We start from the raw sequence: 13,064 nt of genomic DNA, 5'->3' as shown, positions 1-13,064 counted from the left end.
ACATAAAGAGAGAAAAATAAAATTGATGAGAAAGTAAATAAATTTGTTTAATTTAATAAGAGGAAAAATATATCATATTAACTCACTCAATTCTAACTTTACCAAATTTAAAAGAATTTTAAAAAATTATTTTTTTATTAATAATTATATAAATATAGATTATACAATAATGTATTAATAGCCTTAAATATTTGGGGTTTAAGGCCCTTACCCTAGAGCCGCCCTTGTTCATTAAGTTATGTTCTGCAGTTGAGTTATAAAGGGCAATCGCACTCATCGTCATAAATTAGGGTTACGAGTGAGAAAAGATGCAGCATGATGAGGTCATATGGCAAGTTATCAGACACAAGCATTGCAGTTTCATGGCGAAGTCAGATTTTTGTTCTTAATTTGATTCTCACTTCATATACTATTTGTTTGACATATGGTCTTTATTTGATTTATTTTTTCTTCTTTTTTGCAATATTGACAGAATTGAGACAGGGATATTTTGCCGAAATCCATATAATGTAACTGGGATTTGCAACCGGAGCTCATGTCCTCTGGCTAATAGTCGGTACGCCACCATTCGGGATCATGATGGTATTTATGCACAGCTTATTTCTTGTCATTTTTGAAATGATATAAAAGAGGCTATTGTTTTTTTTTTTTTTTGCTTCATTTTAAAAAAAATAAGGAAATGGTTGTAATTTCGCTTTGGTTTTCTTAATATCTTGTTATTGTTACTACTTGTTGCCAATGCTTCTTTTCATCTACTCTCGGAAGCAGCCTCTTTGCCCTCCCAGGACAAGGTCTGCGATCCCAGGTTTGTTGTTGTAAGGAAATGGTTGTAATCGCGATCCCAGGGCATACAAGATGTATGAATTAATGGTTTGGCTGGCTGCTATTGGAAAATTGTTCTATTTATGATCATTAATGAATAACTTGGCTGTAATGGAAAAAGGGAATTTTACCTATTGGTTTGTGTTACTTTTACCCTTCCATTCCTAGAGTATTATATATTAGTATTATATGTTAGGTTCGAGTCGAAGATGTTTCTTTAGTTGTGAAGTGCCTGTCTTGTTTACCCCTTTTTGTCTGGCTAAGCGACTTGGGGGAGATACCCTATACTTGGGTTATATTAATTTATCATTTTTGTCTGGGTTTTGAGCTATGAATCACGAGGGTAATTTTATTTTTTTCTTGATGGGATAAGCTAATATGGTCATCCTAAATGTTCTAATATTCATAGTAAGCTGTCTAAAGAATCTACAGTCTGGTTTCATCGGAGTGTTTTCGAGAACTGCTTGTTTCTGATTCTGTGGTTTTTATTAATTACTGAAATTTTTTGTAGGAGGAATTAGAATTTTCTTTTGGATCCTCTGATTTGTTTTTGTGCTATGCAGGAGTGTTCTATTTGTACATGAAAACAATAGAAAGGGCTCACATGCCAAACAAACTTTGGGAAAGAGTTAAATTGCCAAGAAATTACGAGCAGGCTCTTGAAATCATTGATAAACATTTGGTAATGCAATTAACTTTTTTTTTTCACTCACCGTTGTATGCTTGTTGTTCTTCAAAGCAATAACTTTCCTCCCCCTCCCTCCCCTCTCTCTTAACTACCACAGATGTACTGGCCAAAGTTTCTTGTGCACAAGGCAAAACAAAGATTAACAAAAATGACTCAGATGCGAATAAGAATGAGGAAGCTTGCTTTGAAAACAAGGTTCGGACCTCCTTTCTCAGAAATTTGGTTTAGAGTTAAATTCTCCCCTAAACACTTAAATGTATATATGCTTGGTGATTTGTTGTCTCAAGTTTACTTTTAACCTTACTCTTTTACTGTCTTGAGCATTATTTTAGAGGAAGTTTAAGATGCATGCTTGAAAGTTATAGATTCTTGTTTGTTTTATCAATCTGGCTCTTCATCCCGTTTCACCTTCTCTCACCCTGGCTTCCATAAGAACGTATACAAACAAGTAATCTCTTGGCTTGTTAGATGCCGTCCAAGTAGACTTGTAGGTAGATGAACATTTAGGTGTGGTAAGTTCAAATTTTAATATTTGTTCATTCAGGAGAGGAAGGGTGTGTGCTGTTCCATAAGAGCCTATGTTTATCACATCTTCAATAGCTATACCAATGGACCGCGATATTGGATAACATACACCCAATGTATGCTGAATCATAATTGTCCCGTCTTATCCAGTTAGAATAGTTTAGCTGCAGCTTTTATCCACGATGAATGTACTAGGCTTTAATTTAGTCTCTGGCATATGCAGCTAATCGCATCCTCTGTGTAAACCCCTCACTTTTTCGAGAAGGGACTTGTTTACTTCCATATTTTGGTACCTCCTCTCGAGGAAATAAATCTTTGCTTATGGATGTTTGACTGAAAGCATTTTCCTGCACTCGTTATATGCTTTAATTTGTTTTGTCTCCAGGGAGAAGATAATGACCACACCAAGGAAAGAAACGAAAAGAGAATCTCGCCGACAGGAAAAGGCTGAAAAAGCAGCTCTTCTCGATAAAGTGAGTTTAAGCTTGTAATTCCTTCTTTTGTTCGAGGTAGCATTTTTTCCCTTGATTTGGTAGGTCATCTGGCTATTTCCTTTACAAGTCATGCCATTTTCTGCTCTGCAGAGCATTGAGAAGGAACTGCTGGAACGCCTGTCTAAAGGAGTGTATGGTGATATATACAATTATCCTGAGCGGAAGTATCTAGAGATTCTTGGTAGGGAAGCAATGCAGGTGGCTAGCGAAGAAGAAGATGAGGAGGTCTTGATCAAAACCCCTGTTATGTTTTCTCTTAAATACTCTTGTTTTCCTAGTTTCCCTTTCTTCTCTTGGTTGCTACCTCCCCCCCCCCCTTTGGGGTTTGGGGGGTTGTGTCAGCTTGGAGTCTGGGACTACCCTTCTCTGGCAAAGCCTTTCTTAGTAAATTGGTTAACTTTGGCTGATACATTTAGATGAGTTGTTTGTTTATTCTTCTGTTAATGATTGAAATAAGCAGGAACATGAAGTGGAATATGTTGAAGGCTATGATGATCTTGAAGAGGAAGATGATATGGAAGATTTTGATGGTCTTGGAATTAGAGACAGTGGCTTGGATGATGATGCTGGTAAAGTTCTTAATGGATGTGCTCTCCTTTGCTCATCCTATTCCCCCCTTCCCAGTGTTCCATTAGTGTAATAAATTAATAGCCACATCATCTTTTGAGTGAGGACGCAATGCACATATTTAACTCAGAATTAACAGTCCCCATGGGTTTACCTAAACACCAGGAATAAACGAGTTTGCATTTGTACTGAAGTTGAAAAAAGAGAGCAGTTTAAGTTGAAAAGAGTACTATTTGGAACTAATTGAAGTAGAAGTTGCAAATTTATACCAGTCACATCCTTTTGGTGTATTGGTGCTGATACATTCATTTTATCTCTGGCTGAAGCATTTATTCATGTCCATTGTTGCGAGGAAGTGTCTTTCAAAGCCATGATTGTGAACTAATTTTAAATCCGTGTGACCATGTGGCAGTTGGAATGGACGACGAGGATGATGATGATGATGAAGATGAAGAGGCTGTTGCAGTTCATCAGAAGAGGGGTAGAAAAGATTCTGTTTTAGCTAGAAGAAGAGCAGAGAAAGACGAGCCAAGTGCAAATTCAAAGAAAAAGGCGAAAGTTCTTGTGGAGGTAAAAAAATTATATGCATAATTAGTTTCCTCTAATGCGTTCTGCTTTTACACACTTCAATCTTTGTTATAACCCACCTCTTGACTATATCTCCTATAGGTTGAACATGAAGGTACGGGTGAAAGACGGACAACAGTACAATGAGAGATTGTATGTATTCCGTAATTTTACAATTATCAAAATGCTTGCTTAAGTGCTGCGAAATTCTCAAAATATGCGCGAGACTCCGCTAGCTAGAATGAAATGGACATGTAAGCAAAAGGATCTTACTAATTTTGATCTTGTAATAGCAAATTTTGTAGTCATTGTTAGTGTTCGAGTGGAATTGTGTACTAAGAGTAGCGTTATTGACCTTGAAGTTGTATTTCTTCTCTGTGGTACTCATATTATAACGTTTGTCACAACATATCCAGTATAATCTCACAAGTAGGGTCTGGAGAAGTTAGTGTGTACACATACCTTACCCCTACCTTCACGGGGTAGAGAGTCTGTTTCCAAAGACCCTTGTAAGATCTATTTGTATATGCCACAGGTGTTTATTTTACTACACTGTAGGCAAGCAATACAACAACAACCCAATATAATCTCACTAGTGCGGTCTGGGAAGGATAGTGTGTATGTAGACCTTATCCCTACCATAAGGTAGAGAGGTTGTTTCCAATAGACTCTCGGCATTCTTCCCTTCAAAAACTCCCTACCTTGCTCTTGGGGTGACTCGAACTCACAACCTCTTGGTTGGAAGTGGAGGAATTAGATTGTAGGCAAGCAATCTAATTCCTTAATGTTGAAATGATACTTTCTAAAGTTTATTAATTTTTAAATATTTAGTTTCATTATAATTTCGCACTATTGTTTTATATGCATTTGACAAATATATATTACACTAGGGCCTATTTCTGATGATAGTACAAAAGCCCAAACAGATAATTTGAATCCTATAGCGTAAAAACAGAAATAATTACAAATGAAACCATACTATATTTGTAAATATTTTTAACTCATCTGTAGGATCTTGAAAACCTCAAACTGTGTAGCAAGGTAATAAAATACCCTTAGTTTCAAATTTTCAATATGATCTAACAAGTGAATTTACAAGACATTACATGTAATTTATCTAATCACACATGAGCTTATAAGTCTTTAGGATGCTTTTCGTCAAATATTTAACAAATAAAATGAGTAGTCCAACACGAGAATTTTTGTGCTCGCCCCATTAATAGCGGGCTTGAAATTTCATTTTACTAAACTAAGGTAATGACAGGTGTGAGGTGAAAAGAAGTCCACCTCAATTGCAAGAAAAAAAGCTTGCAGTAGAAATCAGAGCATTGCGCTTAACACCTAACAACTTATTTGGATGGTTATTATGTATTGTCTCATATCGTATAATATTTTATTTTATCGTATTGTTTGTTATTATTTTATAATATTATGCATTAATAATATGAAGAATAAATTTGTAATATTATTAAAAAAAATAGTATCGTATAATATTTTATTGTATCGTATTGTTTGTCATCGTTATATGATGTCATACACTAATAATATAAAAACTAAACTTGTAATATTATAAAGAAAAAGTAAGGTACGAGGTAGAATTATTATATAAAAAGGTAGGGATTGATAAAATAAAATTATTTAATAATAAAGGCAAAATGAGAAAAAAAAAATAAGGTAACAAAGAATCGACCGTTCTATAAAATGGGACCTTTTGTTGTTACATAATGCCGAATTCAACTATACGTTAGAATAAAATAGAAATAACAATCAACATATTATTTAAAGTAACAATACGATACAATACAATAAGTAAAGTAACAATACGATACAATATAATAAGTAACAACCATCCAAATAAACTGTAACGAGAGACATTCGCTGAGAGAGCAGTCCATCAAATTCTCAGAGTCATGGATGAAGGCTAATTGATAGAGCTTTAGATGATAACTAGATTAATGAAAATATGGTATATTGTTATAAAATAAAAACTGTAAAGTAAAGACAAGTATAGAGAGAAACTGATATATTATTCAAACTTCAAACTTATGTACATAATGAACTGAAAACTCCTCTATTTATAGAAGAAAGGAAGTATCTGCAAGGCTTTTCTTTAGTTGCTTGTAAGCTGTCTGCATAAGCTGCTTGCAACCTGCCTGCATCAGCTGCTTGTAGATAAACTTCAACAGAGTATTAAATGGATAATCTTCTTCAGGAAGATTATCTATAGCAGAGTAATAAATGAACATCCACAATATAATTATTTTCATAGCACTCCCCCTTGGATGTTCATTAAAAGGTATTGTGCCTCGTTAAAACCTTACTAGGAAAAACCCAGTAGAAAAAATCCTAGTGAAGGAAAAAAAATACACATATTTAGTAATACGCATTTCTAGCTACCTCATTAAAAACCTTATAAGGAAAACCCTGTGGGAAAAAATCTTAGTAAGAAAAAGAGAGTACATAGCGTATTTTACTCCCCCTGATAAAAACCTTGTTTCAAATATTTGAGTCTCCGAATTCCAATCTTGTATACCATCTTCTCAAAAGTTGAAGTTGGCAAAGATTTAGTGAGTAAATCTGCCGGATTGTCACTTGAACGGATTTACTGCATATCAATATCACCATTTTTCTGAAGATCGTGTGTGTAGAATAATTTTGGTGAAATGTGCTTCGTTCTATCTCCTTTTATAAATCCTCCCTTCAATTGAGATATGCATGCAACATTATCTTCGTATAAAATTGTGGATCTTTTATCACACTCCAAACCATATTTTTCTTGAATAAAATAAATCACTGATCTCAACCATACGCATTCCCTACTTGCTTCATGAATAGCTATTATCTCAGCATGATTTGAAGAAGTAGCAATAATTGACTACTTTGTGGAGCGCCATGATATGACAGTACCTCCACATATAAACACGTACCCGGTTTGAGATCGAGCTTTATGGGAATCAGATAAATAACCTGCATCTGCATAACCAACAAGATTTGCACTACCTTTGTTAGCATAAAATAAACCCATATCAAGAGTTCCCTTTAAATATCGCAAAATATGCTTAATCCCATTCCAATGTCTCCGAGTAGGAGAAGAGCTATATCTTGCTAGTAAATTAACAGAAAATGATATGTCAGGCCTTGTAGCATTAGCAAGATACATAAGTGCACCAATTGCACTGAGATAGGGTGTTTCAGGACTAAGGAGTTCCTCATCCTCTTCTGGAGGTCGGAACGGGTCCTTATTCACTTCAAGTGATCGAACAACCATTAGTGTACTCAATGGGTGCGCTTTGTCCATGTAAAAGCGTTTTAAGACCCTTTCTTTATAGGCAGATTGATGCATAAAGATCCCGTTTGCTAAATGTTCAATTTGCAATCCAAGACAAAGTTTTGTTTTTCCAAGATCTTTCATCTCAAATTCTTTCTTAAGATATTCAATTGCCTTTTGGAGCTCTTCTGGAGTTCCAACAAGATTTATGTCATCAACATAAACAGCAAGTATAACAAATTCTGATGTCATTTTCTTTATAAAAACTCATGGACAAATAACATCATTTATGTAACCCTCTTTCAGTAAATATTCACTAACGCGATTATACCACATGCGCCCAGATTGCTTTAAACTGTATAAAGATCTTTGTAATCTTATTGAATACGTTTCTCGAGATTTCGAATATGCTTCAGGCATTTTAAATCCTTTAGGGATTTTCATGTAAATCTCATTATCAAGTGACCCGTACAGATAAACTGTAACCACCTCCATCATATGTATTTCAAGTCTTTCACGTAAGGCTAAACTGATGAGATATCGAAATGTTATGGCATCCACAACTGGTGAATATGTTTCTTCATAATCGACTCCAGGTCGTTGTGAGAATCCTTGTGCGACAAAGCGAGCCTTGTATCTTTCAACTTCATTTTGGTCATTCCTTTTTCGCACAAAAACCCATTTATGACCAACTGGTTTTATACCAGCAGGTGTTTGGACTACTGGTCCAAAGACCTTTCTTTTAGCAAGTGCGTTAATTCTGATTGAATTGCCCCTTGCCATATTGGCCAATCAGATCTTTGTTGACATTCTTCCACAGATCGGGGTTCACAATCCTCAATATCTTGCATAATGTTAAGTGCAACATTATATGCAAAAATATTATCCACCACTATTTTAGATCGATTTAAATTAATCCCATCACCAGTAGAACTTATTAAAAGTTCCTCACTCACTTGAATCTCGGGTTCATTGATTTCTTCAGGAATCTCAGAACTAATTAGATCTTGGGTCTCTTCAGGAGATCCCTTCATAATATCATTTTGATCATTTGTCGATTTTCTTTTTCTAGGATTTTGATCCTTAGAACCCAAAGGCCTACCACGCTTCAGGCGTGCTTTAGGTTCACTAGTTCTTATGCTAGTAGATGGTCCTGCCGGGACATCAATTCGTATAAGCACATTCTCTACAGGGATATGTGACTTAGTTATCCTTTCAAATCAGTAAATGCGTCTGGCATTTAATTTGCTATATTTTATAAATGGATGATCATCTGGACCTCCTGATTACATATATGGGTACGTGGATCAAAATGAGATAATGATGAAATTTTTCACACAATTTCTCTTTTGATTTCCTTTTTCTTTCCCCCTAATTGTGGAAAATTTATTTCATCAAATCAACAATCTGCAAATCGAGTAGTAAATAAATCTCCCGTCAATGGTTCAAGATAGCGAATAATAGAGGGTGATTCAAATCCAATATATATTCCTAACCTTCTTTGGGGGCCCATCTTACTGCGTTGTGGTGGTGCTAATGGCACATATACAGCACATCCAAAAATTCGTAGATGGGCAATATTTGGTTCATGACCAAAAACTAATTGTGACGGAGAATATTTATTATAATGTGTTGGTCTGAGACCGATAAGTGATGTTGCGTGCAAGATAGCATGGCCCAAACAGTAGTGGACAATTTTATTTTCATAAGTAGTGGCCTTGTTATCAATTGCAGCCGTTTAATAAATGACTCTGCAAGGCCATTTTGAGTATGAACATAAACTACAGGATGTTCAACTTTTATTCCAACTGATAGACAGTAATTATCAAAAGCTTGAGATCAGAATTCTCCAGCATTATCAAGGCGAATAGCCTTTATAGGATAATCTGGGAATTGTGCCCTTAATCGAATTATTTGGGCTAATAACTTTGCAAACGCCAGGTTGCGAGATGATAGTAGGCAAACATGAGACCATATTGTAGATGCATCTATTAGAACCATAAAATATCTAAACAGTCTACTTGATGGGTGAATAGGTCCACATATATCCCCATGTATACGTTCTAAAAAGGTAGGGGACTCAATGCCAACCTTCATTGGTGATGGTCTAGTGATCATCTTGCCTTGATATCAAGCATCACAAGAAAATTCATCATTTGTAAGAATCTTCAGGTTCTTTAATGGATGCCCACTCGAATTTTGAGTAATTCGTCTCATCATTATTGATCCAAGATGGCCCAAACGGTTATGCCAAAGCACAAAAGTATTTGAATCAGTAAACTTTTGGTTTACGATAGAGTGTGCTTCAACTGTACTAATCTTTGAATAATATAAGCCAGAAGATAAAGTTGGTAACTTTTCTACAATGCATTTATGGCCAGAAATATTTTTTGTAATACAAAGATATTCCACGTTCATTTCACCTATTGTCTCAACATGATACCCATTTCGGGGGATATCTATAAAACTCAACAAGTTTCTTCGGGACTTGGAGGAGAATAATGCATTGTCTATAATAAGTTATGTTCCCTCAGACAGAAATACAATAACTCTTACGGAGCCTTCAATCAAACTTATATTACCAGAAATTGTAGAAACATTTTCTTTTTCCTTATACAAATAAGAAAAGTATTTCTGATCTTTGAATATGGCATGAGTTGTTCCACTATCAATTACACAAATATCTTCATGATTGGTCTTTGATCCAAACATAATTTGAGGATTATCCATATTCTTCAAAATGACATAAATAAAATAAATATAATAGTAAACATTATTATCAAAGCATAACTTTTATTTATGTACAACAATTATATAACCATACTATCTACTACAAACAACAAAAATTAAAATATTTACATTTCTACATATTCACTACCGATCGCATGACTTGTTTCTCCTTCTGGGAGTGCAAAATAATCAGCTACATCCAAATGCATGAAGTCTAAATTATCTTCAGAAATAAAATTTGCTTCAATATTTTTCTCTGTCTTCTTCAGGGAGGCTTGATACAGCTCAACCAGGTGCTTTGGCGTACGACATGTACGTGACCAGTGCCCTTTTCCTCCACATCTATAGCATGCATTTTCTAGCTTTGTTGCTTGTACCGTTTCATGATTTTGTTCCTTCCTTTTCCATTGCTGGTGGTGAGGAGGGTTCTTTGGTGCATTGTTATTATCACGATTAGAGCTTTCTCCCCGACCACGGCCATGACCACGACTAGGGCCACGACCTCTTCCACGCTTAGCTTGGTGGAAGTTCGTCTCATTCACTTCGGGGAATGGACAAGAACCAGTAGGTCGGCTTTCGTGATTTTTCATTAATAGCCCATTATGTTGCTCGACTACAAGAAGATGTGAAATAAGTTCAGAATACTTTTTAAATCCCATCTCTCAATATTGTTGTTGCAGGAGCATATTCGAGGCATGAAAAATGGTGAAAGTTTCTCCAACATATCATGATCAGTAATATTATCACCACATAGTTTCAATTGGGAAATAATTCTGAACATAGCATAATTATACTCACTGATAGATTTAAAATCTTGTAGCCTTAGATGAGTCCAATCATAACGTGCCTGTGGAAGAACGACCATCTTAAAGTGGTCATATCTATCTTTCAAATTATTCCAAAGTATGACTGGATCTTTAACGGTAAGATATCCCATTTTTAGGCCTTCATCAAGGTGATGGCGTAGGAATATCATTGCTTTGGCACGGTCTTAGTTTGATGCCTGATTTTTATCTTTGATGGTGTCTGCCAAACCCATCGCATCAAGATGAATTTTGGCATCAAGCACCCAAGACATGTAGCTTTTGCCTGATATATCCAGGGCTACAAACTCAAGTTTAGAAAGATTTGACATTATTTAGAAAAAGAAAGTTCGTACCTCTATTACTTTCAAAGTATTTTCTCGAGATGGCAGAGTCTCGTGCTGATAACGTGTTATATAATAAAAACTGTAAAGTAAAGACAAGTATAGAGAGAAACTCATATATTATTCAAACTTCAAACTTATGTACATAATGAACTGAAAACTCCTCTATTTATAGAAGAAAGGAAGCAGCTGTAAGGCTTTTCTTTAGCTGTTTGTAAGTTGTCTGCATGAGCTGCTTGCAACCTGCTTGTTTAATAAGAAGCTGCTGCAAATCATTTCATTAAGCTGCTTGCAACCTGCCTGCATGAGCTGCTTGTAGATAAACTTCAACAGAGTACTAAATGAATAATCTTCTTCAGGAAGATTATTTATAGCGAAGTAATAAATGAACATCCACAATATAATTATTTTCATAACATATATCTTATATTTGCAAATCGAATAGATTAATCGTAAAAAATCTAGGTTGTATGCTCATAAATGAAGTTTACATATTAATAGCATATTTGCCCAAACTTCTAAAATCAGCTTATTTTGAGAAATATTTTTCTCAAAAGTACTTTTCAAAAAAGTGCTTTTGGTGAGAATCAGTTTGTGTTTGGATACTTAATTTAAAAAACACTTTTGAGCAGTAATTAGTGTTTGGTCAAGCTTTTGAAAGCTGCTTCGAAGTATATTTTTCTCAAAAGTGTTTCTCAGAAAAGTATTTTTTGAGAGAAACTACTTTTTCTGCTTTTAAAAATTGTTTCTGCTTCTCCTCAAAAGTATTTTTTTCCATATAAAAGCTTGGTCAAACACCTAAATTTTTATCAAAAATACTTTTAACCAAAAAATTACTTTTGGCCCAAAAAAAAAGTTTGACCAAACAAGCTATGAGTGTATTTTCTCAAAAATATTTATCAAAAAAGTACTTTTTTCAATCTAAAAGCTTAGCCAAACACCTCAATTTTTGGCCAAAAATTCTTTCATTAATATTGTGAAAGTAGAGCACTTGTTTCCAGAAAATTCTAACACAGAGTATAATTAAAAATCGGTGGTTTCCAACGCAAGTAGTAAACAAATTTTGCATTATGCATATCGCCGAAATTTTATAGCTCGTCTCCACGTGTCAATCATTCTCTTAAAACCAAGCGCCACGATCGGTACACATGTTTCCGTCCAAGAAACATTACTCAAAATAGTCAAAATTTCATAACCTTACGTGTCCTTCATTTTTTGAACCCACGTTTGCCCTCTCCAAAATATAAAAGAATCAACATGTATCAACGCGGAGAATAGAATCAATTCTCTTTTTTCCAAAAACAAAATTCACAATTTTGCTAAAATGGTGAAACCTAAAGGAAATAAAGAGAAAAAAGATAACGGGGAGCGTTACAAAGGTGTAAGGATGAGGAAATGGGGAAAGTGGGTAGCAGAAGTACGGCAACCAAAGAGCCGTGAGAGAATATGGTTAGGATCATACGATACGGCGGAGGAAGCGGCGAGAGCTTACGATGCGGCGGTGGTTTGCTTACGTGGACCGTCGGCGACGATTAATTTTCCAAATAACCCTCCACTCATTCCGTCGTCAGCGGCTAATTGTGATCAGCAGTTGTCGCCGTCGCAAATTCAAGTGGCGGCGTCGAGACATGCGCGTAGAGTAGTTTGTGAATCAGCTGTTGTGGATTCTAGATTACCAGCTGTGGAAACTGTGTTTTTTAGAGATAATAATTCAGAGTTTGGTTGTTCTTCTTATAATGTCGATTGCTATAATTTGGCTACGACGGATAAAACAAGTAGTGGAGATGGTGAAGTTTTGCATGATGATTTATTTGATAGTGCTAGAATGTGGACTTTCTGATAAATAAATAAAAAAAAGCATTCGTGCACATGGCATTCTCACGTTATCTCCGGCAAAAGATTAATTGGTCGTATAATTGTATTTTTCCGGAACGGTTTGAAGCGTTAGAAACTAAACTCAAAGATCTTTCATTTGATAGGTAATACACCATAGATCACGTCCCCCTCTAATTAAGGCTTCTCGTATGTGCTTTTACTATTTTATTACTTGTGGAGATTGTTGGTTTCGGTTTGGAAAGGTTCGGGTTAAAATCGAAACACTTAGTTCGTTGGAATAGGTCTGTTGTGTCATATATGACTTATGTGCTAAATTTGGGGTCAATCATAGTTGGTTTGATAGATTTCGGCATCGATTGTAATAGTTGGAAATTTGTTAGTTTCAATAGGCTTTCACCCGGAAGAGTTTGGTTGCTTTCA

At 35.3% G+C, this 13,064-nt stretch overlaps 2 protein-coding genes across 2 annotated transcripts; both read left to right on the top strand.

Moving 5' to 3' along the window:
• Positions 1 to 198: 198 nt before the first annotated feature.
• Positions 199 to 4,072, top strand: LOC104112676 (uncharacterized). The gene is made up of 9 exons (XM_009622666.4): positions 199 to 370; positions 473 to 582; positions 1,386 to 1,504; positions 1,608 to 1,705; positions 2,421 to 2,508; positions 2,620 to 2,754; positions 2,990 to 3,098; positions 3,509 to 3,666; positions 3,766 to 4,072. The coding sequence occupies exons 1-9, from the start codon at positions 309 to 311 to the stop codon at positions 3,808 to 3,810; spliced, it is 924 nt and encodes a 307-aa protein (XP_009620961.1). The 5' UTR covers positions 199 to 308; the 3' UTR covers positions 3,811 to 4,072.
• An 8,060-nt stretch (positions 4,073 to 12,132) lies between these two features.
• Positions 12,133 to 12,648, top strand: LOC104112675 (ethylene-responsive transcription factor RAP2-9-like). The gene has a single exon (XM_009622665.4). The coding sequence runs from the start codon at positions 12,133 to 12,135 to the stop codon at positions 12,646 to 12,648; it is 516 nt and encodes a 171-aa protein (XP_009620960.1).
• Positions 12,649 to 13,064: the final 416 nt, after the last annotated feature.

The sequence above is a fragment of the Nicotiana tomentosiformis genome, chromosome 7 (assembly GCF_000390325.3).
Source record: "Nicotiana tomentosiformis chromosome 7, ASM39032v3, whole genome shotgun sequence".
NCBI classification, from domain to species: domain Eukaryota; kingdom Viridiplantae; phylum Streptophyta; class Magnoliopsida; order Solanales; family Solanaceae; genus Nicotiana; species Nicotiana tomentosiformis.
Note: the sequence above shows the minus strand (reverse complement) of the source record. Positions and strands in the feature narration are given on the sequence as shown.